The sequence below is a fragment of the Elgaria multicarinata genome, chromosome 9 (genome assembly GCF_023053635.1).
Source record: "Elgaria multicarinata webbii isolate HBS135686 ecotype San Diego chromosome 9, rElgMul1.1.pri, whole genome shotgun sequence".
NCBI lineage: Eukaryota > Metazoa > Chordata > Lepidosauria > Squamata > Anguidae > Elgaria > Elgaria multicarinata.
The window spans coordinates 49,650,635-49,678,225 of record NC_086179.1 but is presented as its reverse complement, the minus strand read 5'-3'; the positions used below and the strand labels follow the sequence as shown (position 1 = coordinate 49,678,225).

At 39.4% G+C, this 27,591-nt stretch overlaps 1 protein-coding gene across 1 annotated transcript in view; it reads left to right on the top strand.

Annotated features, from left to right (window-relative positions):
• The window catches only part of PTPRQ (protein tyrosine phosphatase receptor type Q), a 131,294-nt gene that overhangs the window by 11,932 nt on the left and 91,771 nt on the right, over positions 1 to 27,591 (top strand). The window contains exons 10-23 of the mRNA XM_063134713.1: positions 120 to 380; positions 2,196 to 2,326; positions 3,084 to 3,213; positions 4,369 to 4,549; positions 5,113 to 5,219; positions 5,901 to 5,998; positions 9,788 to 9,953; positions 10,825 to 11,085; positions 11,925 to 12,085; positions 13,003 to 13,114; positions 13,731 to 13,957; positions 20,695 to 20,764; positions 24,981 to 25,180; positions 26,895 to 27,129. Of these exons, the coding sequence (XP_062990783.1) occupies positions 120 to 380; positions 2,196 to 2,326; positions 3,084 to 3,213; positions 4,369 to 4,549; positions 5,113 to 5,219; positions 5,901 to 5,998; positions 9,788 to 9,953; positions 10,825 to 11,085; positions 11,925 to 12,085; positions 13,003 to 13,114; positions 13,731 to 13,957; positions 20,695 to 20,764; positions 24,981 to 25,180; positions 26,895 to 27,129 (2,340 nt within the window). The remainder of the gene's footprint in view (positions 1 to 119; positions 381 to 2,195; positions 2,327 to 3,083; positions 3,214 to 4,368; positions 4,550 to 5,112; positions 5,220 to 5,900; positions 5,999 to 9,787; positions 9,954 to 10,824; positions 11,086 to 11,924; positions 12,086 to 13,002; positions 13,115 to 13,730; positions 13,958 to 20,694; positions 20,765 to 24,980; positions 25,181 to 26,894; positions 27,130 to 27,591) is intronic.

Sequence of the window (27,591 nt, the reverse complement as noted above, 5' to 3'; positions counted from 1 at the left end):
CTAGTATCTATTATTTTATATCACTCTATAGTAGAAAATCTGGCCCATGTTTATTCTAATTTGCAACTGTTTGTAAAATGATATATTTAATCTCATTTTCCCTTCTGTTGTTGCTTTAGAACCCAAACCAGTACAGATTGTCATCCCTTATGAAGTTCATAGTAATTCTGTAGTTTTGTTTGTTCAAATGCCTACTGTTGGATTAACTGATGGTATACATGTCATGAAGAAAGGAGGCCCTAATACAACATCAACTTTATTGACTGATGGGAAAGTAACTATAGAAAACTTAACTCCAGGCACAGAATATGATTTCTATATTTCCACCACCAGTGGAAGTATGTTAAGTTCTTTATACCACCTGCCAGCAATAAGAACATGTAAGTTATTTAAGATTAAATAATTGCATCCCTGTACTTTAATTTTTTTTTAACATGCCATAATTTGTTCAGTCCATATATTGTATATATCTACATATGCCAGTACCTTTGTGGGCTATTTCTAATTGAATTATGCTAAGAATTCTTAATGAATCTTGGCATTTTTATTTATCATTATGTTATTATTGTTAGCAGTTTATTAATAAACTATACTGCCTACTATTACATATATATTTTTAGTTTTGTCATATCACGTCTAGTCTTATTGGCTTGAAGTGTGCAGCCTGATGCGATTCATGTTTACTTGGATGTAACTTGCATTGCCTATTAAGGGTCCATAGGATTGCAGTCCTAGGTAATAAAAGCAACAATAAAGCTTGTGATGCTGGAATAATATCTGTGACTACTCACAGGCTCTTTAACTATGCCTTTGCATCCCTCTGTGTACAATAATAATGAAAGCTCAGATGGTTTCACAAGGAACTGCAAGCGGTTATTATATGGTGGAGTTCCAAATCAGACCATCAGCATATCTATCCCAGTATTGTTGACACAGGGTTTCAGATAGGAGGCTTTCCAAATGTACCTGGAGATGCTATGCCAGGGACTGAATCTAAATGTTCTGCATGTAAAGCATGTGCTCTACCATTGAGCTGTGTACCTGTTTTAATGGTTAGAAGCTGACTCAGAGAAAATGGATCTTAAGTAATTCTTTTTGTACTCATGTATTCCTGCTGCTATGTAAAGAATGAGGGAAAGACTTACATGTGGATTTTGTGGATGTCCACCATTCTACTTTCCAATAACGTATGTTCCTTATATGTATATTTATTGGCATTAAAATCAATGGGAAGTAGATTGCAACTTACCCAAATAGTAGAAGTGGAGCTAGAGACATTTAAGGTTGTGCCTCTCTGGTGTTTTGGCCTATTTTCAGATACATTTTTGTAATGTATCAGTCTATGTTTTGCATTTCCCACAAGAAGGCAAAACCTCTGAAAACATGGATAGGCGTATGATGATTTGATTCTATGTGTTGGCATTTGCTGTGTCTCCACGCCAGCTCAACTGTTCCCAGATCAGTAGGATCGTATAGCCATAACAAGCCTAGGTGTAACAAGAACTAACTCTTCAAATGAAATAGTAGGCACAAGCAGAAATGTAGGCACAAGCAGGAATGAATTGTAGAGAAAGGTAAATTAGAAGAAGTGTTTTCATGTTTTGTTCTGTGAATCTTGCATTTCATGATTCGTAAATTGAGTTATGCAGTAAAATAAACCAAGTCAACAAGAAAAGGGCTGAACTGCTTGCTTATTTTAGGATTATTTGAGGATTGTCTAACCCTCAAACAACCCCTGCTACCTGGGTTCGCAAGACACAAGCCATGGCAAGGACACCCATGGGCACCCCACACAACATGATGAGCCCACAAGTAAATTATGCCACAGTGAGCTGCTGCGACATGTGAACCAGCCCACTATTTCGTCTGAGCAAATAGGCTATTGTCTACAAAAGGTCATGAACAGTAAAGCAAATTGTCAGTAAGGCAGGAGTGGCTACTTAGTAGAATATGCATGTTTCTACCATTCAGAACATTTCTGGTTTTTTTGCAAAACTAATTTTTGAAAATAAAATTTAACTTATTAACTGAAATATGTCAAGTGCTAGGTTTGAAAATAGCTGGTGAAAGGTCTCTGCTAGTGCTTGTTGGATAACGGCAGAAATCCAAAGGACTCAGACATTCATTTACTCCTGCTTTTTATTATGACATGAAGAAATGCAATGTGTGATGTACATATTTCACATATCTTGCAGGTCTTACAGTTCCACTAAATATACGTGAAGGCAGAGTTACAGATATTTCAATACAGATTATTTGGGATCAGGCAGCTGGAAACTTTCAGCAGTATGAAGTGACATGCACAAATTGTGCAGGTACTTTCATGGTATGTTTGAAAACATCAGTAATATATAAGCAAGTAAATTATAGCAAACGTTTTAATACTTCTGGTGCATTTTTATTCCAACTGATGATATATGGATAAATCCAGATAGTAGCTTCTCATACTCTTGGTTTGGTCCTTGAGTACTGCAAGTCCACAGAAAAACAAATACCTACTTTGTAGACTATCAAAGCCTTGACAGGTCCTGTAGTGTGTATTGGAACAGTGAAGAACATGTTCAGAATAAGATCAAAGGCATGTATTGACTACAAGAGTTGTGTCTGATTGGATGTATAATCCAACCCCACTAAATCACCAAGCAATTAATATGTGCAGAATGAAACCATAACACAGGTTGACCACAAGATCCGCATGAGCACTGGATATACGTGAGCAAACAGACATACTAGGAATGTCAGAGAAATCTGCAGCAGATATAAATGTGTTTGGATCTCTATGAATTCAACCTGTGGATTCCATGGCAGACCGGCTTTTTCCAAATTGTGCAGATTCTACAGACCTGCAGACCATTTTTTGATTGGAGTGGGGGGAAATACAAACGTGCATTTGCAAACAAAAATGAAATTCTTGTACATCCTTAAAAAATAAATCTGATTCTATCAATGGGCAGCTGACAGAACGAAAGACACATGCCTATCTGCGAAACACAGACAGAATGGATTTAACAAAATTTAACATCCCTAACACATACACATATCTTCCCCACCAAAGGCAATACTGCCTCTGTTCTGATTTGTAGGTCCAAAAAGTCAAGAAAGAAATTGCAGAATTTTCCAATCTAACCCCTGGCTTGAAATATAACTTTACAATTAAAACGGAAAAAGAGGGATACAAAGACAGCCTTCCTGTAAGCATACAAATAGATACAGGTAAGAGAGTGACAACATTATGCTTGTAACCCTTACAGTTATTTCAGACAACAGAGAGTTTTCCCTGGCTCAATTTTCAATATCTTTACTGTAGAGAGCTAAAACAACGAAGGGTCTTGTGGCACCTTAAAGACTAACAAATTTATTCTGGCATAAGCCTTTGTGCACACTGTCCATTTCATCAAATGCATGAAGCGTTAACCTCAAATTGGCAGATTTACAGACCCACATGCAGGGATGGCTGTGGATGGGAAATGTAAACTGTTGTCAGAGGGAAATGAAATGCATAAAAGTACAGACAGTGATTTCCAGCACAATGGATTCCATTCATAAATTGTGGTTCTCAAAGGTTGAAATGTTCCCCGACTGCTTTCTAAATATTGCCCTTCTTGATGTCAGATTTGAGTCCATTTATAACTCCAGTATCCGAGGCAGTAAGCCTGTGTGCACCTGCTGCTGGGGAACATGGGTGGGAGGGTGCTGTTGCACCATGTTCTGCTTTGTTGGTCCCTGGTTGACAGCTGGTTGGCCACTGTGTGAACAGACTGCTGGGCTAAATGGACCCTTGGTCTGATCCAGCATGGCACTTCTCAGGTTCTTATGCGTAACCTAACAGTATTTTCCAAATCCTAGAGCATGGGTTGGGCAACTCTATGTCAGGTAATAACAGTGGAAAAGATATTTGCACTAGACTTTGTAAATTATTGTGTTTAGGCAGTTTCTGTGTGTAGATTATTTCCATGCAATAACACTCAACATGGGGAAGCTTCCCAAAGTGTATTTACATACACACATATCTCCAAAACTGTATAATTCTTAAAGGGGATGTAGTGAAAAATGGTTAGCTCTTGATTTCTGTCCATATCCTACTACTAAAGGCATAGCGTGGTAACCTATTTCAGAACTTCAGATAGTAGAGATTGGTACTGTATCCTTCCTGTGAATGTAGAGAATCAAATCCTAATTATTAAACAATTATCTAAGAGCTAGAGTGGATCAGGTATTCCAACCCTGGTCTCAATATACCAGATCCTATCCATAAAGCATTGTTAAAGGAAGCCGGCATACTAGAACCTTCAGGGATGAAGATAGTAAATGTTAGTTTAGAGATGTATTTGAAGTGCTGGTTTTCAACATCACATTCTTTTTTGATAGTGCCAAGCTCAGTTAAACATGTGAATTTCAATAAGGACTCTAAGTCAATAACTGTTACCTGGCCACCAGTACTAGGTGTATTTGATGGATACATCATTACACTGATTTGCAAAAACTACAGCAACATTACATTGGCTTGCAAAAACTATAGTAAAGAAGAAAGGCCATCTTCAGACATAAGGTATAATTTGAAGATTATATATTACTTTTAACCATAATATTATTAGACAGTATATTATGATTGTGACCTTCCTGTAGCTGACTTGACTCTGGATGGAAAAGTGTGTTACAAATAAGTAAATAAACAAGGAAATTTTAGCAACTGTTGAAATGTTACATGCTAAAAAGAAAGCAATTGAATATTACCCCATTTTTGCTATGAATCTATTTATGAATTACAGTAAAATAGATAAACTGGTGACCCCTGATAAGTGGTAGGTAGACCAATAGATAGTATTTGTTTTGTTATTCAATTCTGGGAGTTGTAGGACTTTTTTCTGTCTAAAATATGCAGAGGATTGTGTGCTAATTTACTTAGCAATGTCTATGTTGGATGCAGAGCCTTGAATTCAGAGCTATTTAGGTTTTTTACATTGTATGTTTGTGTGTGCGTGTAATATATAAAAATTGAAACATTTAATGTATATGTATCATTCAGTATTGATTAATCTGTGACTCTTGCTTAGCTTTTATGTATATGCTTTCAATATCTTTAAGCAGGTCATATTTTTCTTAATTATACAGAAAGTTCAAATTTGATGGTCTTTCTCCGGGAGCTGATTACTTTATTAAAATTATTACTACTAATAGATTAAAGAGAAGCCTCCCCACCACTCTGAGAATTAGCACTTGTAAGTTGATTTTATGCTTTATATATGGGCTTCTCAAACTATGCCCTAGCAAGCCTTCCTAATTTAAAAGAAAAAAAATAGGGACACAGCCAAGTTCACTGCACTGGATTGATGGTATTCTGTCTTTATATGTAGTAAAGCCATCCTGGAAACATTGCCCTTAAATAAGTAACATTACCATGGGTATAATAGAGTCCTATACTGTCCCTTCCTACATCTGCATATGGACAGCATGGAGGTAGCACAGGAGTCCTGTTGCTTCCCATATTCCCACTGACCCATTTGTAAAAAGTACAAACGTATCAATTTTCAGTATTTTTATCTTGCTATACCTGTGACAATTTTTATCAGATGGTTTTGAAATTTCGCACAATGGTAGACCCCATTTGATAAGTCATGGTTCCCAAGTTTCACATTATTAGCTAAACAGGCTTCATTTTTAGAAGCAGTAAAATGTTGAGGCTTATAATGGTGGGATCTTTTCTTCTTTTTGCAACTCACCTTAACTAGAGAAATCCTCCCATGCTCTTTTAATATAAAATCTATAAATTGGTATGCTTTTCAAAATATGAAAAGCATACCCTGTCTTATGATTAAATATTACTTCCAAATTTATCTTTTTCCCCCCAGCACAAATAAATTATTATAATATATTAATTTGTCTACTTGTCTTTAATTCAGATCCAGATCCACCTGTAGATTTACAGGCTTTTGGAGTAGAAGAGAATGCAGTTTACTTGTCATGGGAATTGCCAGGTGGGGGCTATGATAATTTTGAGGTAAGAAAAATAATATGTAAAGAAATCATTATTGACTTTACTTTTTCAATAACATATGTTGAACATCATAGGAATTCTGTGTGTATATTACATAGTGCGAAAAAGCAGGATACAGGCATTTGCCCTATACATACCTTTGTCCAGCAAAGATAAAGGCAGCTTAGCAGGTGATCTTTATCAGAAAAAAAAATATTCAATTGGAAACAGTAGACACTCGACACCATCTGAGGGGTTATAGGATGCTGCAGGTCTCCTCCAAGGTTGCAGAAGCCTTCGATGAGGAGATCTGACTGTGCAGCTTCCCCCTCCCCCCAACCCTGCGCCTTTTGGCTACCATGGAGAGTTCCACAGTAGCTCTCTTCCCAAGGTTGGTATTGGGACCTCAAGACGAGGATGGTGAGGAAGGAAAAGGGGGAATGACAATGGATATGGAGGGGAGAAGAGAGGCCATGGATCCACTAGATCCACAAGCCTTTCAGCTTCAGTTCCCGCCTCTAGCAGATCAACACAGCTAGACAGGCTCAAAAGCCTGTCTAGCTCCTCCAAAAAAGCCTCTGCTACTTCTCTTGCCCTGTCAGAAGCTTCCGTCTAGCAGGTGGCAATCCCATAGCATTATACCCTAAGAAGCCCTTTCCGCCATCCTCTGACACACACATTTTCCATTTCAAACTGCAGCCTGTGGAATTTTCTAGACACCTCAAACATATGTGGGTGGTGGTGGAAATAATTGTTGAGCTCCCTCCTGTACTATTACCATTTCCTTTGGCTTGGCTGAGTAAGACCAAATATCCATCACAAATCAATTTTGTTATTCATCCTAGAATAATTTATGAAATGTAAATTTATTTTTAAATGCACATGTGTGCAGATAACAGTTTTGAAAGTATTTGTACTTTGTAAGGCTGTTTTCAGTGTGTTATGGAAAGAAAATGTCATGTAATATTAATCATAATGACATAGTGTTATTGTCTGACATACCACAGAACAGGCAGCCATGCTAGACTGTGTTCCTTCTCAATAAATGAGATTAAGTGTGAAATATTAATGAGGGAGGCTTTGGAAGAGTGGTTGCTTAGCAAAGTGCACCTGTACAATAGGATCATTTTACAAATCATTTAAAATTAATCATCCCATCTCATTCAATTTTCATTGCATGCTTAGGAATTGATGGTGTGAAGACAATAAAAAATGGCTTTAGTCATTTGTTTCCCTTTATAACCCTCTACTTTGACTTTAATATTTTGTAATTAGTTATAATTTGCGATAACAAATTAGTTATAATTTGTTCTATCCAAATTGAAGTTGAGATGATCGTTCTGTGTACAGGGAACTGACAAAGAAAGTCCTCAACTCCATAACTGCAATTTCACTTTTGTATTCATTTATGTGAATGACCATAGGCAGTCTACATGAAAGCCTGAGCATTTCACAGCCCTTTATCTGACATTACAATTAGTTGTTTCCTAGGCTTCTTGGGTATTCAAATCTTGTCATAGTGGGACTCCATCATCATTTGAATTTTCCAAGTATAGTTCTGAATTGAGAGCCAGATGCAATAGTATGTGTTTACTCAGTAGGAGGGAATCTTTATACTGTGAAAGGGAGTGTGTGAGAGTGTATGAGAGACAGAGGGAGAGAGACATGCCCCAAATAGGGGGATTTGCATGTTGGTTTTCAGTATCTGCCATCAACATAAAAACCAGGGATAAAATGGTCCTGGCATCCTGAAGCTCAGTATTGTTAATATAAGCTTTTTTTACTTTGGTTGTGAAGACACTGGTTCTAGCTCAGGTTGTGCCCACAATCCGAAGGCTGGATTTAGGGGCACAAGTGTAAGGCTCTGTAGCCTGGTGGGCCCCCAAACAACCACCAGAGGAGACAGCAGCAGCAGATGATGGGTGTGGTGCTGGCAGGACATGGGAAGCTGTATAATAGAATTGACACCTATCAACACAAAGTGTCCTTTTCCCCATTTCCTTATTAAATATTTAGTCAGGCAGCCATGGTGCTTATCAAAATGCTTGCTGCCAAGGTTCCAGCCTTATCTGCCATCTTCGTTTCCCCAGAGGCACTCTGGCACAGGGCTGGTGTGAAAGTTAGGAATGGTTGAGCACCGGCCGAGAGGTCGCACCCCATCAGCAGCCCACTGACAAGAACCCCCTGGAGTTGCTCCTCTTCTCTACTGTAGAGATGTATGAAAAATTTGTTTCAGCTCACAAATCATTTCAATTTCCGCCACTTGCTATACTGAATGCGAATGGGGGCATGTTTTTTGCCGGGGGGGGGGGGGGAGAAATGTGCAAATCCCTGAACTTAAAAAAAGAAGAAGCATATTTTGAAAGAAATGGACTTTAAAATAGACATTTTAAATATATAGAGAGACATTTTCATACGTTAGTCAATGAGGGGGGAATGCACACCTTTGAAAAATGCACATGAAAATGTGCACTTTCCTATTTGAACTAAACAAAAAGCAGGTCGCAAACGAGAACAGAAGCAAGGCAAACCGAGCTATGAAGTGGAATTTGGAGAATCTGGGTGAATTTAAGCATATCTTGTTCTCCCTTTCTTAATCCACCGTTGCAACCTGCTTAGTCACCTGCGTCATGCTCTGGCCCAGACAATGGCGGCAGTGAGAAGGAAAAGCAGTAGATGCCACTGTCTGCTTGCTTGCTCCCTGCCTGCCAAGCAAACAAGTGGTAGCAATTATGAGAAAGCGGATAAGGAGTGATAGCAGCTGGTGTCAATGGCAGTGAAAAGGTAGACTCACTGAGGGAGGGGTGATATTGAGGGTATCTTGCCCAAGGACTCTCCAGAAGCTGGATCCAGCACTGCTCTGGGGAAATGAAAACCATGGACACAGGAAGAGCCACAACAGCCTGTAGGGTGACCACATGAGAAGGAGGTCAGGGCTCCTGTACCTTTAACAGTTGCATAGAAAAGGGAATTTCAGCAGGGGTCATTTGTATATATGGAGAACCTGGTGAAATTCCCTCTTCATCACAACCGTTAAAGGTGCAGGAGCTATACTAGAGTGACCAGATTCAAAAGAGGGCAGGGCACCTGCAGCTTTAACTGGTGCGATGAAGAGGAAATTTCACCAGGTTCTCCATATATACAAATGACACCTGCTGAAATTCCCTTTTCAATACAGATGTTAAAGATACAGGAGCCCTGTCCTCCGTTTCATATGATCACCCTAACAACAGCACATGTGTCTATTAAAAAAAGAGGGGCTGCTTTCTACTGCTACTGATAAGCTGAGTAGGGGAAAGGAGAGTGGAATGAGCAGGATGCCAGAGGCAGATGAGACAGCTCAGAGACAGCTGAGCCTGGGGATGAAAGTAGGGGGCTGCTGCAGGGCAGCCAGAACTGTGTGTGCGTCAGGTCCCATTGGAGGGTACCTCAAACCTGGCGGAACCACTAGGTGGTCAAATTAATCTTTTTTGCTGGATTCAGAGTTATCCTTCTACATGCAGAAAGTGTCTTCCACTCACAAAAGAGCCGTTTTATACCTTGTACTAGAACATTGTGCAAGAAAATAAATCCCAATACACTCTCCTGTTCTAGGACCTGCCTATTAGAGCATTGCATGCTCTTTTGTGCAAGTGGTAGCTACTATTGGTGTTCCACTCATGGTTCTCTCAATCCAGCCCAGTGTTACCAAAGTATATATCTTTCAGGGTGTGTATATGTGTGTGGTGTTTTCTGATGAATGACTCCTTAAGTAGTATTTAAATTGCTATTAGGAATATGAACTGGAATTGTTGTTTTTTTCTTCTTCTCTAGCTTTCTTATGGCTTGGCAGCAAGCAGTGACACTCCTCATACAATCACAGTTCCTGCTTGCAGGGCTGTAGTGAAAAATCTGATGCCTGGAGCAGACTACAACTTTCAAGTAAAGACAATTAAAGGGAACGATTTCAGCACAGCTGTGAGGAAAAAAATCACTACAAGTAATTGCATTATTTCTAACTGGTTTGAAATGACACACAATGTAAAAGCATTTAGGCAACAGTACATAGAATATTGAAATTACGTATGAGGCTTTGGATGCAAATGTAGGGTGCCTATAATTCTGGCCTGTATTAAACTAACAAAAGGTTTTGGAGTATGGACACCTAATTTTTCTTCTAAATTATTTATTATTATTTATTACATTTGTATACCGCCCCATAGCTGAGGCTTTCTGGGCGTTTTACATAGGATAAAAACACTTAAAAACAATATACAAAAATTTTAAACCACAAAATCATACAAAAATTCAGGCTAATTACATATTGCTAAATGTGAGGGAGAAGAGATAAGTCTTGACCTGGCGCCGAAAAATAACAATTTCGGCGCCAGGCGGGCCTCATCAGGGAAATTGTTCCACAATTGTCAAACTACACATTGCACAATCCTGCAACCAATATTGCAGAAAACTATGATTTCTCTCAAACTAAACTGGAATAGATGGACCATTATAGATGGAATAGATGGTCTGATCCAGCACGGCACTTCTTATGTTCTTATGATTGGATGCTTCATGCAAAAGAGAAGGGAGGGTAATTCAGGGATGCATGAGGCTTTGGCTTCTCTGTTTAAGACAGAATTTGAATCATATTCCATTAGGTCCAAGTTTAGTGCTATATCCATCACTTGGTCAAAACATTTTTTGATTGACCAATAAACTGAACTGTCAAACTTCATTGGTCATCGTGAATCTATTGCCAGGCTGCTAATTAGAAGGAATTTATTTCTTAATATCACCACCTTCTAAGGTGATGTATAAACAACTTGTATGTGTTTTCTTCTAACCTATTGTTTCTCTTTTTAAATTATCAGAACCAAAGGGGATATGTGGTCTAACCTTAACACTGGTAAATACTTCCTCTGCCACATTAATGTGGAATCCAAGCAAGACAAATTTCACCCATTATAAAGCAACTGTATCAAACAGTACATTCACAAAGGAATATACTGTATTAGGAAATCAGACACATCACACCGTTGCAGATCTGACTGCTGGTGGGATTTATAATTTCACAATCCAGAGAGTAAAAGGCAGTGTTGAAGGTGTGATTGCCTTTACTCAAATTATTGCAGGTTTGTAATTTTCTCTGTTACTATATTTATAAAGAACGGCAAAATATTTATGCACACTACAGCCCATTTGAAGGATTTGATGCTCCAGGGCTTTCTGAACAAAGATTGTTTAATCTGCTAAACTGTAGACAACTATCCCAATCAGGAAATGCTGAACATGCCGAGTGGGATGATTCTGCAAAAAATTGCTTAATTGCACATTCTGTACGTAATACTCTTGATGTAAGCTGCAGTTTGTTATCAACACAGTAACTCAGCAGCAGATATGGAACTCACCTACTCTCAAGACTGCCCTATTTCAGTGAAGGAAGCAGATCTGTACATTTGTGAGTCTACATGCAGTTATGGTAGGAGCATGGAGTGAGGGTAAGAACTACACAACCGAAAAGTTAAACACATTTTAAGGGTCAGATCATATGAGTGCCTTCTTAGTAGCTGTAATCCAGACAGCATTTTAAAAGAGAAACTCCAGTTCAAACTCATACCTGATTTGTGTTCCACTGGTCAGGTTTCACTCTTGATTTAAGTAAGAGTACTGTGAACACCTTCCACAATATCAATTATTCTCATGCACAAATGAAAGAGAAACAATAAATTGGTCAATTTTTAAAGAGATTTTGTTCAAGAAAAATAATGCCTTAAAGTGTTTGTGTATAGATAGTATTTATAATATCTATTTTGTACATATAGTACATTTTGAACAGAAAATGGGGATTTTGAGATTAGCTGATTTTCAGATTTGTTTGCCTTATTCATAACACACAGACAACTGATGTGTATGAAGGTATGTGCACTGGGCCATGGTCTTTATAATAATAAATAAATACATTCTCTTTAAGAGCCTGAAATGCCGCAGAAACTAAAAGTCTTCAACTTGTCATCACATTCCTTTTCTCTGTGCTGGAGGCTACCTCGTGGATATGTGGAAAGGTTTCATGTGCGTCTCATACCTCTTCATGGCTTTGTTTCTATCCAAGATGTGGGAGGTGGGGAGTATCAGGTATGTGGCGGGGGGGGGGGGGCTGGGGCTGGGGGGCTTTTGTTTTGTAATGCCTGGATAGTCAGCAATTGTTTATGTACTGTGCTGATAGGAAAATTGGCCAAGCATGACGTTCTTCTTTTAAGCTTTTAAACCTAGATGAGAAGGCAAAAGTACACATGCCAAATTTGTGAGAGAAAATTTCAACATCTATGGTTTGTTGCCTTAACAACAGTTATGATACTTTTACGAAGTCTACCACAGACTCCAGCCAGTCATTTAAGGGTTCATGAATAGTTTAACAAAGGCAGGGCAGAGCTATTGAGTAATACAGGCTCATTAATTGTGTACTTGCCAGGGAGATCTAGACTTAAATCATTAATGCAGTCAACATTTCCCTCTTAAGCCATCACTAAGTTATAGGAGCACTGTTGATTCCAGTATTTGAAAACAAAAAAAATTATAATTACCATGGTTTTTCATGCTATTTTGCTTCTGTTTTTTACTGGAGCTGCAAAGGCACAGGTACTTTCATAGGAATGCTGACTATTGGTTGTTGTGGGTTATATTTCAAACTACGACAGCTGAACATGTTTTTCTCTAACATTTTAGCAGAGATAAACAGAATATTCTAGTGTTTTAGTGTTTAGATGCTAGCATGGGAACTCTGAAAAGCCCTAGAAGAGTAAATAGATAGAGCCACTGAAATGAACTATTTGTTGGAACTTGTTGCTTTTTTCGTATTGCCTTTTTACATATTTTAATAGGTGACTTGCATATTGCAATTATGCAAAAGGTGTGATTTAGAGAAAAAGAAAACCTGAAATGTGATGTGTGTTGTGAACCTTAGTAATATGAATACCATTTATTTAATGCTTGCTTTTATTTTTGTTTAAATTGAGAGCAATAGTTCTAACTGGGCTAATTTCATATTCTAGGCTGATTTTTCAAGCACCACTCCCGGAACAACATACAATGTGACTATTTCTTCAGTTACCTCTTCAGTGTACAGCTCACCTGTCAGCAAAACAGTGACAACTAATGTAACTAGTGAGTTTATGACAATATTGCACTCGACTGTTTCCTTTAAATGTCTTTAATATATATATGCTACTTTGCAGATTGCAATCTGTTATTACTACTCTACTGATGTCTGTTCATTTCTGTCTTAATTTATTTGAGAAAGGTTTCATCTTTTTAAAACAAAAAGAAATGGTTCCTGTGTTTGAAAGAGATGCAAATTTGAAGGGGAAAAAAACAAGTTTGGGAGTGGCGTTATTTACAACATGCTTGCCAAAATACGAGCACTCTAAGATTTCTTGGGGAATTCCACTTCTACAAAATGTTTCAGTGCTTTAAGCACAGAAGCCTGATGCTAAGGAAGATTTAATAATCTACTTTAAAAACTAAACTGGCATCAGAATCTATTTTGTCTGTGAATATTTCAGCATTCCATTTTTTGAATTCTTAGGGAAAGAATGTACTTGGTGTTCCAAAAGGTATTTAATCACCTTTCGTAAGAGTTCTAATGAAATCCAGCTTCATATTAACTGCACTTTAACGTTTAAGTACTCAAAGAGATCTTTGCCGACATATTCTTGTATTATTATCCACTAGCCATGGAGGTATACAGGTATAATTTAATTAAAGCATGTCCTTTATGCAGATCCAGGACCTCCTGTTTTCCTTGCGGGGGAAAGAGTTGGATCTGCAGGAATTCTCCTCTCTTGGAACACACCACCACATCCAAATGGGAGGATTATATCCTACATTGTTAAATATAAGGAAGTTTGCCCTTGGATGCAAAATACTTACACTCAAGTTACAACAAAGCCGGATAGTTTGGAGGTCCTTCTTACCAATCTTAATCCTGGAACAACTTATGAAATTCAGGTAACTTTTCTAAGCATCTTATTTATTACTTGTAAAATGTAGATTAAAATGTTGTATTTATGGTGTAAAATGACAGGATATGAAAACATATATTTATTCATTATTTTAGGGCATTTTAAAGGCATTGATATGTAATCTGCACAAAGCAAATGCCCAGTAAAGAAATACTTTTATTTTACTTCTCACTATTTCGCCTCTAGTCATTTATTATTCATGGTCAAATAAAAGATAGCTATGAAGTCTTTAACTTCAAACTCCAAAGTCTACTTATATTGTATGCATAGTGTTTCATCAATGCATCATTAATGCAAACCAGGTAGCAGGTGTTCAGGTTTTATCTTGAGAAAATGGAAGCAATTATTATGTTCACTTCATTCTCATTTCAAGTTTTATAGTACAATGTTAATGGCTTCAATGGGATGTGGGTATGTTCCTCTCATGAAAGAATAGGTTTGGATCCAAGTATAGATTGATGAAGAACTATGATTTCCAAATAGAATGATACTTGGTTTTCATTTGTATTTTAATAAACCAAATACTTCTTTCTTTTTCTTCTCTCAACAATCTTATTTCCATTATATTTTGATAATTAATATTAACTTTTTAGTTTCACCTCTTCTCTTCTCTTCTGTTCAACTAATTCCTCAAACTGCTTCCACTTGTAGAATCACCAGCCCACGATCACACACATCATGGTCTAACAATCATAATATTCATATCATATATCACCATATAACAATATATCATACTTTACAAAAGGGCAGAGACTAATTCATCTCACTCTGAGGATCCATAATATTGCACCATTAAGTATGGTCCTGGTAAAACTCAAATATTAACCTTATTTACCCAACGTAAAGATCAAGGGTTAAGTTAATTTATTTTTTAATCACACAGCTGAGCTCACTTGCTACCTTCTTCCTTCCTACAAGTAAATTTCTTAAGGCATGTCACACAAGTTTCCCAGTATTCATCATTTCAGCACACATTGCTTGCTATATTAATTATTGCATTGTTACACGTTACTGGCACCACAACGCAGAACCTTTGTTGCCTTGTAGTGCATAATGCAAGGGTTCTCTCAGTTTTTCTGTAAATTGGGGCTTGCCCACATATTGCCATAAGTAAATGAAACAACCATTCATGTACATATCTGTATGTGCATATGTCCAATTAACACTATGCTTTGAAAAGGAGCAGGAGTGTGAAAATCTACCACAAACAAGTGTACATGGATATTATTTAATCATGTATTTTGTGCTATGTTGTATGTTATGTCAATGGCTAAAACAATAAAATTGAACTTAACATCATATCATGTCATATGCATGGTATGGCATGTACATTTGAGCCTATTACCTCACCATGCATCAAGTATTTCAAGCATGGTTTGAAGCATGTGAGCTGGTCCTATGGTTTTACGTGCGAAAGCTAAGTGTTAAAAAACTTGGAATCTAGGTGAGATCCAAAGAAAGCTATTTGTATCCTGCAGGAAAGCACTTTATTTATTTATTTATTACATTTTTATACCGCCCAATAGCCGAAGCTCTCTGGCCGGTTCACAAAAATAACGTGCAGCTGGAACCAGAGCCCTTTTAAAGGAATTTTGATGTGAGGGGGAAGCAACATGCTGCAGGAGCATTCATCTTAGACCATAGAAACTCAACCATAACTCTGAAATTAAACTTAACTATATGTAACTGAATACACAGTATGAATCACATTTACCGGTTATACCTTGCAATGCAGAATAGATAAATCATTTGAGTTATGTCTCTGTGAATGAACTATGAACCAAACCATTACAAGTTAAAGTTGTTTCCACAAGTAGGCATATTTTATCATGCTCAGAATGTATGACAGATTCTAGCATCTGAACTGCATTATGCTGTTAACTCCCTTAATATCCTCACAACAACCCTGAAAGGTAGATTAGTTAATTATGTGTTGTTTGTTGAAATTTATCTGCAGGGGGAATAGTTTACACTGATAAAAGTTGCATGTTGTAACATGTTAGAGTGGCCATTTAGGCATCTCCCCAAAAGAGGGAATGCATCACCAAAAGAAGTGAATAAAAGTGGATACATATTTGCATAACATTTTCTTATACAAATTAATACATAGAGATACAAATTTAGAATTAATGACTAATTTAAATAGAAATACAATAATCAGACCACAACGGGGAAGACTAATAAGATTGTTTTTGTTGTTTGTGTTTGTTAATTTTTTATTGTAAATTTCAATAAAAACAAACCCAACAGAAACAACTACAGCAAAAAAAAATCTCTAAAGTATAACAACATGCTTTAAAAATAAAGAAAAAATTGGTTCATACATAAATGTCAATAAAAACAGACCAAATATCCATATATAGGTCCATTCATGAGTAGTGCCCATATGTTGCAGGTATCTTCAATCCATTGCATTATAGGAGGTGAGCATTTGTACAAGACAGTAACACATCTCTTCTGCCCTGCTGATTGCTTTGTGCAAGCAGGCCCCACTGCTTGCACAACAGCATTTTAGTGCTTCCAGGGCAACCCAAAACGAACAAACACCTGTTTTTGGAAGGAGGCAGGTTGGCTGAGCTCGCATAAGGGATCTCTGCTGACCTGCCTTCCAAAAACTAGCGTTTCCGCTCATTTTCATGGCTTCCCCTAGGAAACACTATATCTTCTTCGTGTATGTGGTGGGTCCCAGTTGTGCAATGCAGTTGGCAGGTCCCATCGTTTGTGCAACATATTCAGTAGGGCAAAAAAAGAATCAGTGGGAGTATAAGCACCCTGTTGGATACTGCCCAGGGTGACCTGTGTGCCTGCCCAGTCAGCTGTTGTCCAGCTTCTAACTGTTGATGGACAACTTCAAGCACCCTGCACTCCCTCCCTTCTTAGGTTTTTTAAATCTTTAAACAGGTTTTGGACTAGAGTAGTGGGGCCTGGTCCTTCCTCCCACTCAGGATTGCTGCTTGTCCCAACTCATAACATCAGACAAGGAAGTACTCCAACTCATCTGTATAAAATTCTGGGAATGAACAGGCTGACATGTAAAATTTCAAGACTGAACAATTCCATTGTCTAGATATGCCATTGCCTGGTCTTAATTGAGAAGCCATCTTTAAATGTCCTCTGGAGTGGAAGTGAGAGCTGCCCATAGGAATCAATTGACAAATCTGTACTTAAATATTTGTATACCACTTTTCTCTGTATATTACGTTATGTATCTGTTATGAAACTCTTTTGAATTGGTGCAGAATTCAGAAGAACCTGAGTCCTTGGTTTAAGAGATAGAAATTCTGGTGGTACTGAAGTTGGCTTGTTTGGGGCCGAAGGGGTGGAGATAGTGTTATCTCTAAACATTTTTGCTTGAAGTGGAGAGCATCAAGAAAACCAACCAAAGAGGCTCCTCTTGTGGAGTGGGGAATACAAAAGCAACTGTGGTGGAACTCAAACCCACATGTTTTGAATACCTCTCAGGGTCCGGTTATCTTGCCTTCTTACACTAGAAAGATGGACAGTTTGTGGGCTACATCTTCCATTATTCCTCATCATTGGCTATGGCTGATGGGAATTGTAGGTCAAAACATCTAGATGGACACAAGTTACCTAGCCGTGACCTAGAAGACCAACACATTTTCCATTGTGCCACAGAACCCTGCTTTCCTGATGCAATGCAGTATTATTATTATTATTATTATTATTTATTTATTTATTTATTTATTTATTTATTTATATAGCACCATCTATGTACATGGTGCTGTACAGAGTCTTCTTTGGCCATTGGTTGACTATGGCGGATAGTCACTTCCTGCTGCCCAACTGCCTTCCACTGAGGGTGTTGTCCACCATCCTCATGGGTGCCTGGCAGTAGGCCTCATGGCACAATATGTATTCAAATCACAGTGAGAAAAAGGAATGTGCCTCTCACCAAAATACTCGAAGCAGGATGGCATAGTCTGCCCAAGCACACAAAAACCTGGCAACCTGGAGCTGGGTGCAGAATTCAGCAGGACAATAGAGACAACACCTTTGGTGGCAACATTTCTTTGAGCAGACTTATTTTAACTTGGTGGGGCCCAGAGGAGCAGAAATGGCCATATCTCTGGATCTCTCTGTGCAAAACTGCATCTGCAGGTATGTTTTTGGGGAGACCAAAGCTGAAGCGTGTTCAGAGGAGGGCAACCAGGATGATCAGGGGTCTGGAAACAAAGCCCTATGAAGAGAGACTGAAACAACTGGGCATGTTTAGCCTGGAGAAGAGAAGATTGAAGGGAGACATGATAGCACTCTTCAAATACTTAAAAGGTTGTCACACAGAGCAGGGCCAGGATCTCTTCTCGATCCTCCCAGAGTGCAGGACACGGAATAACGGGCTCAAGTTACAGGAAGCCAGATTCCAGCTGGACATCAGGAAAAACTTCCTGACTGTTAGAGCAGTACGACAATGGAACCAGTTACCTAGGGAGGTTGTGGGCTCTCCCACACTAGAGGCATTAAAGAGGCAGCTGGACAACCGTCTGTCAGGTATGCTATAGGGTGGATTCCTGCATTGAGCAGTAGGTTGGACTCGATGGCCTTATAGGCCCCTTCCAACTCTACTATTCTATGATTCTATGATGTCTAATTGTGCCATATACTCTTGGTCCACCTTTACTATCTAGTATCCATTTAGATGTGCACATCCTTTGAAGTTTGACTGTAAGCACAAATGCTGCAATATAACAAATTACTTAAGAGGAGATTCCACATACACATTTCAACTTTGGGTAGATTCGTATGAAACAGTGCCACATAGTGGCCATTTTCAATCTCATTGCTCAGTGACAGTTTTCAACATGGCAAACCGGTCATCTGAAACCCTCATACAATGGTGTTATTATTGCACAGAGATATGGGGACAGCAGTGGGGTCCAGTTTACCGCATGGCAGGTCACCACAGACATCTGGCTTTGAGCATGGATGCAGTGGGCCTGCAATAAGATTATGCACCTTCCACTGTCTTTCATTTTTCAATTGTATGTTTTAATGTATGAGCACACTGTATTGATCTCTTGCTTCTTAACCAGTCTTGTCCTTAAACTAAGCATTCTTAATAATTCTGTTCTCTATTCTTATGGAAGCCTATCCTGCCTCTGCCTCTTATTCTTGTTATCTTTGGATATTTTCTGTTTCTGCTATTCAATTTTTGAGATGAAGTGATCTAAATTGAAAAAGCAAAGTCAATTCAAGGTTAGTGTACAGTATTGTTTTATATAACCTCAGCTTTTTTCTTTTTCTTTTTTTTAAAGCTTTTAATATAGCTGTTGTTCTATTAATTCAATTACTTTCAGTGAAACTTGCATTCTGTGCCCAATAAATTAGTTTACTATAGGGATGTCTGCAAAAATTTCCAAATTTGGGCTTGGAAAAAAAAACTTGACGAATTTTTTTTCACCTAAAAAGTGAGGCAAAATTATTTTCTGCCCTGGAACTACAACCTGAGCTGGAGAACAATTCCTGGGCCCCTGTTCAGCTCTGCCAGCTTTCATGGCTGCACAAATCCCTTCCTGCTAGTTCCCACCCACAAAAACACTTCCTATTTCCCTTCTCTTACCTTTCAAATGATGGTGGAGGGAGCAGTACTAGTGGCTTGCAAGAAAAGGATCAGAGGAGATTACCCCCATTTCTGCCCTCCTCCTACATTGCCATGGCTTACCAGGAGTGTGCTGAGGTGCAGAAGCCTGGGCAACTATGAGTAATGGAGTTCTTGAGCAGGGGGTTGGACTCGATGGCCTTGTCAGCCCCTTCCAACTCTACTATTCTATGATCTCCTGTGGTCCCCTCTGGTTTTGTGCCATGTCATACTGCCAGACAGCATACCAGGGCACTAGAAAGGGAAGAAGGAAAGTGAGAAATCTCCATCTGATCAGAAGTAACCATACATTACTTCTGCTTCTCCCACTTGAAAGCTAAGAAAAATAAGAGGGAGTTTGTTTTGAAGGTGTCAGGGAGAGGACTTTGGGGGGGGGGGCTGGCAAGGAAGGGGAAGACTTTGAACGACTGGTGGGCATCAGGAAGCATTTTTTTTCTAAACTGCCAGATTAGCTCATAGAAACGAACTGACATCTACATTTTCTTGGAAGGTTTTGGGACATTTTCCAAGCTAATCCAGGGCAGCCTTGGGAAACACGGCCATCTCTAGTTAACCTTCTACAGCAGGAATGTGGAACCTGTGGCCTTCCAGATGTTGTTGGGCTGCAACTCCCATCATCCCTCACCATTGCTGAGTGTGACTGATGGGAGTTGGAGTCCAACAATATCTAAAAGGCCACACATCCCCCCTATTATTCCCCTTGTTCTAGGATGTGGAATTGACATATCCCACTCACTGTGTGATTTGGGCTTATATTCATTCCTATTCCATGTTATAAATTACCAGACATTACTTTATTCATCAGATGATTTGCCAGGACCTGCATTCTCGCAAGAAATGTTGCTATGTTTCATTTGGGCTGGATCAGGATTAAGCTGTTAAGCACTAGGATTTTAACACATATTGTTACTATCCACATCTCCATTTTATTGAAATGAATACAGTGTTAGTCAGGTGCAGGAGAACATCCCGATGGATTGTATTTACTGTTTTTACTAGATATTCTTAGCTCACAGACATGTACACTAGATGTTAACTTGCATGAATATTACTCATTTTCACCATAAAATTGTGATTCTTATATCACTGCTTTTTTTCTTTTGCAGGTTGCTGCTGAAAACAGTGCTGGTATTGGAGTATTTAGTGACCCATTTCTCTTTCAAACTGCAGAAAGTGGTAACTTGATTTACACTTGTGTTTTTAATTAGAGTTTGAAGAATTACAATGTTATTTCGGAGGGCTTCAGAAATCATAGAACCAGTCTAGTTGTGTAGGTGAAAGGCAGGGGATAATTTGGGGTGCTGATAACTTAGTCCTGCTTCTTTTGTTTCTGATTTTGGAATTTACGGAGGATGCTGCCAGGTTCTAGATAAGCCCTTATGCAATTGAAAACTGTGGTTATTTTTATTGGGCTACTGATATACTTAAGCAAAAGAATTTCTTGGCATTTTGTACATGTGTGGGTGGATTCTTCTGTGGGTGAGAAGATGATCTGAGGCAGGTAGCCACTGTGCACCAAAAAGAGCACTCTATAGAAATCAAATAAGTTCACGAGCCTCTGTCTTGATGAAGGTGAAGCAGGGAAATCTGAGTTAGGCGTTATAATGAGCATCTTCCTCTGTCAAGAATAGGCTGGCTGACTAGGATACTCATGTATCCTATGTGGCTTTCAATGAGGGTAAACTTTTTTTGCTAAGGATGTGCAAGATGTGAATGGTGGGTTGGGTGGCAGAAAGGTTGAGTGGGGAGAAGGGTTTGGTGCCACATGTAGGGAAGCGATACAGAACCTCTTTCAGCCTGAGGACAGAATTCCGTAACAGAAAAGCTCTCAGGGCTGCATCCCAGTGTCCACCAGAGACAAAGGGCCTTCCTAGACGAGGCCTTAGCGCGCCTTCTGTCCCGGCTTCCCTGCTGTGCGTCCAGATGACGCACAGGGGAATCCGGAGACAGGCCGCGCTGAGGCCTTCTCCAACGCGCCATAAGCGAATTCGCTTATGGCGCGCCTTTTCCCCAGCTCCGGCCTGAGGCCGGAGCTGGGGAAGGTCTAGGGACTTCCGTGGCTTTTTGCGGCTAATCGCTTACTCACGAGTAGCCACAAAAAGCCGCGGACTGGCCACAGCGCTGAGCGCTGTGCCCATCGGCTGGGAAGATCCCGGGAGGGAAAAGGAGGGGAGACGACACAGGACACACACACACACACACACACACACACACGGAGGGAAAAGGAGGGGAGATGACACAGGACACACACACACGCACGGAGGGAAAAGGAGGGGAGACGACACAGGACACACACACACACACACACACGGAGGGAAAAGGAGGGGAGATGACACAGGACAGACACACACGCACGGAGGGAAAAGGAGGGGAGACGACACAGGACACACACACGCACGGAGGGAAAAGGAGGGGAGACGACACACGGGACATGGAGGGAGAGAAAGATCAGGAAGGGATCAGGAGCGGATGGGGGGGGGGTTTAACTAATAAAAAACCCTTACCTTCTCCGCAGTCTTCGGGCGCACGTGGCCCCTTTAAACTTTTTAAAAAATGGCCGGCGCTGCAGGGCTTCCGTCGTCCCTGCGCGTTGTGCGTCTAGGAGGCTGGGCGGCGCGCGTTAAAGTTTGCACGCCGTCGCCCCGCCTCCCTGCCGGCTTATCCCGGCAGGTCTAGCAAGGCCCAAAGGCAAAAGCAGTGGGATCAACCTGCCCACCACCACAAATATTATAACCTAAAGCTCTTACTGCCTGTAACTAAGAAGAGGCATTTCGATCTTTCAGAGTGGAGAAAAATCCACAAAAGCCAGGAAACTTCCCAACAATCAGTAGTTGGGGAGGAGGGGTTGGGGCTAGGGGAAGGGGTGTAGCCTTCTGGGGGACCCTAGAATTGAAATCTCTGATGAGCTGGATTTAGCCTTCAGGCCTGAGCTTCTGCAGCCCTCATGTGGGACATGCAAGCAAGATGCTTAAAAAGGTGCAATCATCCACATGTCTGCTTGATACTTGCACATCCTGGCTAATTATAGTTTGAGGCTGACCCTATATATTAAGGCAGTTGTTCTAGATATGTGTCAGTCATGTTTTAGGAAAAGGTTTTCAACAGAAGGAGGATAATTTTGCTGATTGGCTTGGACCTTTCAAAAGTCTTTGATACTTTCTTCTGTAGTGATGGCAAATAAATATATTCTGAGCCAGGATATTTTGTTGACACAGCAGTATATGGGTATATGCTACATTGGCAGGAACAGTCAGCATTGGCAGGTGTGGCATATCAATAGCATGCAAAAATATTACATGACATAAAAAGGGGTGGGTATAATTCATGACCAGGGCAGCATGAAGGCAGTTCTCTTTGTATACGCTATCGTGGAACCATCTGCAGCGAAACAACACTCCACACCTAAGATATAGACGCTGTTCAGATGACACAGTAAGCCATAGTGACCCATAGTGAGCTAAACATTATGGCTTAGCATGTCATTTGAACCATTCCTAACCAGTTTAAACACGCTCGGTAACCATTTGCTGCAAAATGTTTAGTGGCCTAACCATGGTTTAGCATGTTAGCTGAACAGGCCCATTGAAGATGCTACAATTGACTTGCAATTAATGTATTTATGTATTACATTTATATTTATTTATTCATTTAAAACATTTGTATCCCGCCCTATATCATTAAGATCTCAGGGCAGCGTACAGATAAAAGCATACAATATAAAACAATAAATATACACAGTTAAAAACAAATTAAACCATGAACAAAGTTAAGACAATTTAAAACAGTTAAAACAATGTGCCATCTTAGTGAATTTAACCATCAAAGGCTTTCTTAAAAAGCCAAGTTTTCACTTGGCGCTGAAATGAAATCAGTGTTGGCGCCAGTCGGGCCTCCAAGGGGAGGGCATTCCACAATCTGGGTGCCACCACAGAGAAAGCCCTCTCCCTTGTCCCATCATAGCGTATATGTTACATTGGTGGGATGCGGAGAAGGGTTCCTCCAACAGATCTCAAATCTTGGGCAGGCATGTATAAGGAGAGGCGCTCCCTCAAGTATCGAGGTCCCAAGCCATTTAGGGCTTTAAACGTCATTACCAACACCTTGAATTCCGACAGGAAGCATATAGGCAGCCAGTGCAATTCCTTTAAGACCGGTGTTATGTGGTCTCTGTAAGATGTACCCGCCAGCAGTCTAGCTGCTGCATTTTGCACTAGCTGCAACATCCGAGTCGTCTTCAAGGGCAGCCCCATGTAGAGTGCATTGCAGTAGTCTAATCGGGACGTTACCAGTGCATGCACCACTGTGGCTAGGTTGTCCCTGTCCAGGAAAGGCCATAGCTGATGGATCAGCCGAAGCGGGCCCCAAGTACTCCGTGCCACAGAGTTCACCTGGGCCTCCAGTGACAATGATGGATCTAGGAGTACTCCCAAGCTACGGACCTGCTCCTTCAGAGGGAGTGCCGCCTCATCCAGAACAGTCACTTACCCAATTCCCGGACTCGGGAACCACCAATCCACAGAGCTTCCATCTTATCAGGATTCAGCTTCAGTTTATTGGCCCTCATCCAGCCCATTACAGCCTCCAGTTCTTCCATTGTGGAACTCAAGGTGGCTAGATGTGGTTCCTAGATAGTCTCCAAGCATTGAACAGACCCAGACCTGCTTAGCTTCAGCAAGGTAGTTGCCTCATGTGCCTTCAGACTGATGTGCCTTGGAACCGATGACATATCAATTGGTAAATCTGTCTCAGTGAAAAAGTCCCAATACTCTTTTGGCAAATATAGTATTGGAATTTAGATAGTGTAGTCAGAAGGCAAAGAGAAAAAGACTTCTGCATCTTTAATAGTTGTCTAGCGGAGAGAATTTCAGCAGGTGTAGCTTGCCATGCAGACTATGGTCCTTTCTACACCTAAGGGTTACCCCAGGAAAATGGAGGGATCGTCCCTGCCTGCTCCTCGGATTCCCTGTATGGCATTTGGATGCACAGGAACAATCCAGAGATGATCCTGGAGAAAAAGGCAGGTGTAGAAATGGCCTTTATCTACTAAAATCCCCTTTTTTACACAACTGTCAAAAGATGCAGGAGCCCTGTCTTATTTTTGTGTCTGGCAACCCTCTATCTAGACTACAGCAAGATTTGCCGAAATGGCATATTCCAGATGTGTGGCTTGGGTTGATGGGAATTGTCGTCCAATACATCTGGAGAGTGTCAGGAGGAAGGCTAGAGTACAAATTATCTGGAGATTACATTTATGCTGATCACATTTATACACAGAAATTACTAATTTCTATAGATATATCAAAAAGAGTGGTAATAGAAGTTTAACATTAGAATGTGACCATGTGTCACATGTAGTTCAGTACTAATTTTGGATGTGCCTTTCTCTTTAAAGCTCCAGGGAAAGTAGTGAATCTCACAGTTGAAGCATTCAACCATTCAGCTGTCAATCTGATTTGGTTTCTGCCTCGGCAGCCAAACGGAAAAATAACCAGTTTTAAAATTAGTGTGAAGCATGCACGGAGTGGGATAGTAGTGAAAGATGTCTCTGTTAAAGTAGAGGATCTTCTATCTGGACGGTTACCAGAGTGTAACGTAAGTAATGTAAAACATTTTGATCAGAGATAGAAACAAGATTGTATTTATCTGCATAGTGTTGTCTTTGTACTTTTAAAGTTGTACTTCATATAAAAAAAATTCAAAACACTAGTTCAGATGTTGATTCAGTGTGATCATTTGCAGCGTAATTTTTATTAACTACTTGGGTATTAAAGGGCTTGCCTATCTCCATATATACATTAAGATCTCCAGTGGAGGGCCTGCTGCAGGGTCTCCTTCCCCATCTGAGGTGAGGCAGGTGGCTTCCAGAGAGAGAAGAGCCTTCTCTGTGTTGCCGCACTCATTGTTGAGTGCCCTTCCCAGGGAAGCTCACCTGGCACCTATGTTATTGTCCTTGCTAGGCACCTATTTATTTTTCTGAACTCTTTAAATGAAATTTGTACTTTATTTATTTAATCCTGCTGACTGTTTTATTCTGCTTTTATAATTTTGTGGCTTTTTGTTTACATTAATTTACATTTTAATTGTTTTATTCTTTTCATAAACCATTCTGGGAATATGATCAAAGGGTGATATAAAATACTGATAATAAGTAAACAATCAAATAAATAACATTGTGTTTGCTAGAGTGGCTGAATTATATAGTATCCAGCTATAGAAGTATGGACCCATCCAGGCATGAGCAAGAAATATTTCTGAAAGTTTTTCTTTTAAATAACGGCCCTCACAGATCCTTAAGTTTCTGTTTGAACTTCCTTAAGTTTATAGCTGAATTTGGAAATCATGGTTGCAACCCTATATCCACTTACCTGAGCATAAGCTGTGTTGAGGTCACTGGAACTTACTTCTAAGTAAAAGCATACTACTTTCTATAAGGCTGCAGTACTATATATCTTAAGAGTAAGTTTCATTGGACACTATGGGTATTACTTCTGAGTAAGCATGCATAGGATAGCACTGTTTGTGTTAAGATCTTGGCTTTACATTTCATCCCAAATTTAGATTCTAAGCAAACAGATTTGCAGCAACAAGTCTCTCCAGTCATCATTAGTCATGCAGCAAAGTAGTTATACACCAAGATTTGTCTTCACTCTGTTAACAAGAATTTTTAAGATGTATTGATTCCTGTTCTAATGTTGTTCCCTGCCTCGATCCAAAGGGAGAGGCGGGTAAGAAATAAATGAATGTATTATTATTATTATTATTATTATTATTATTATTATTACTGTATAATTGCAATTGTACCATTCTATTAAAAATTTTTTTTGCGATAAGCTACATTGATCAATAATGTTACAATAAACATTACAGACTAATCTGATTATTTGAATTGCCAAGGTAGAGAACGCTGGCAACATAATTTTGATATGCTTCATTAAAAATTGAAGTTTGGTTCTCTTAGGTCCATTATTACTAATTTACAAATGTTGACACAGAATTCATCAATTTGAGCTGAGTATCATTTCGATACTGGGTTAGGAAATAGCCTGTGTTTTTATTATTTTTAAAGAAAGAAGAAAATATTTGCGTAACAACAGTTTGGCATTAATCAACTAAAGTTTTTATTATTTTTCATTATATATTTCCATTCAGTTGTGTTTCTGCTTGGAGTGTTCTGTTAGAAAAGTTTTGCCATTCTTCTGTTTTGGATGCATAATTAACACTTCCACTGGCTTTGGAATTTTCATCTTGCAGGTAGCATGAAAATAATTTTAATGTTAATGTTTGTGAGGTTATTTTGTCTTTACAGGATAACAGCGAATCATTTTTGTGGAGTACTACCACTCCTTCAACTACTTCTAGTAAACCTACTATATTTATCCCAAGTACAGTTGCTCCCAGCAAAATGAGCTCTGTCTGGAATGAACCTATCAGTTTTGTTGTGACTAATCTCAGGCCATACACTACTTACCTTTTTGAAGTTTCTGCAGTTACCATTGAAGCAGGTTACATTGACAGTGCAATTGTAAGGACACCAGAATCAGGTAAAATGTTTTCCTGGAAGCATTTTTAACAGAAGCAAATCAATATGTAAAGTATTCATTATTGTTTTAAAATATAGTACAACAGCAGGAACCAATATATCTTGGAATGCTTTATGCTGTGATTATCCTTCCCAATATACATTTTGGTATTCATTGTATTTTTTGTTTGGGCGAGCTATGGTCAGTTCACTGTAGGTATTTGTGCCTTCAATGAATAGACTGAAGTTTACTCTCTTCTCAGAAAGAGAACATGCATGATTTTCTTTATATCAGCATGTCCATTTTAAGAGCCATACTAGAGGAGATGCTTGTAGATCTTTGATTAGTTCTGTTTGGTGTGATGAGGCATCCACAAATGGGTTAACTCCCTCCACAGACCAAGAAAGACAGGGATCACGTGATCACACAACTTTGCCTGAGGCTGGTTGTCCTGTAGCTCCACCCCAGTTCTTCCCTGTCTTT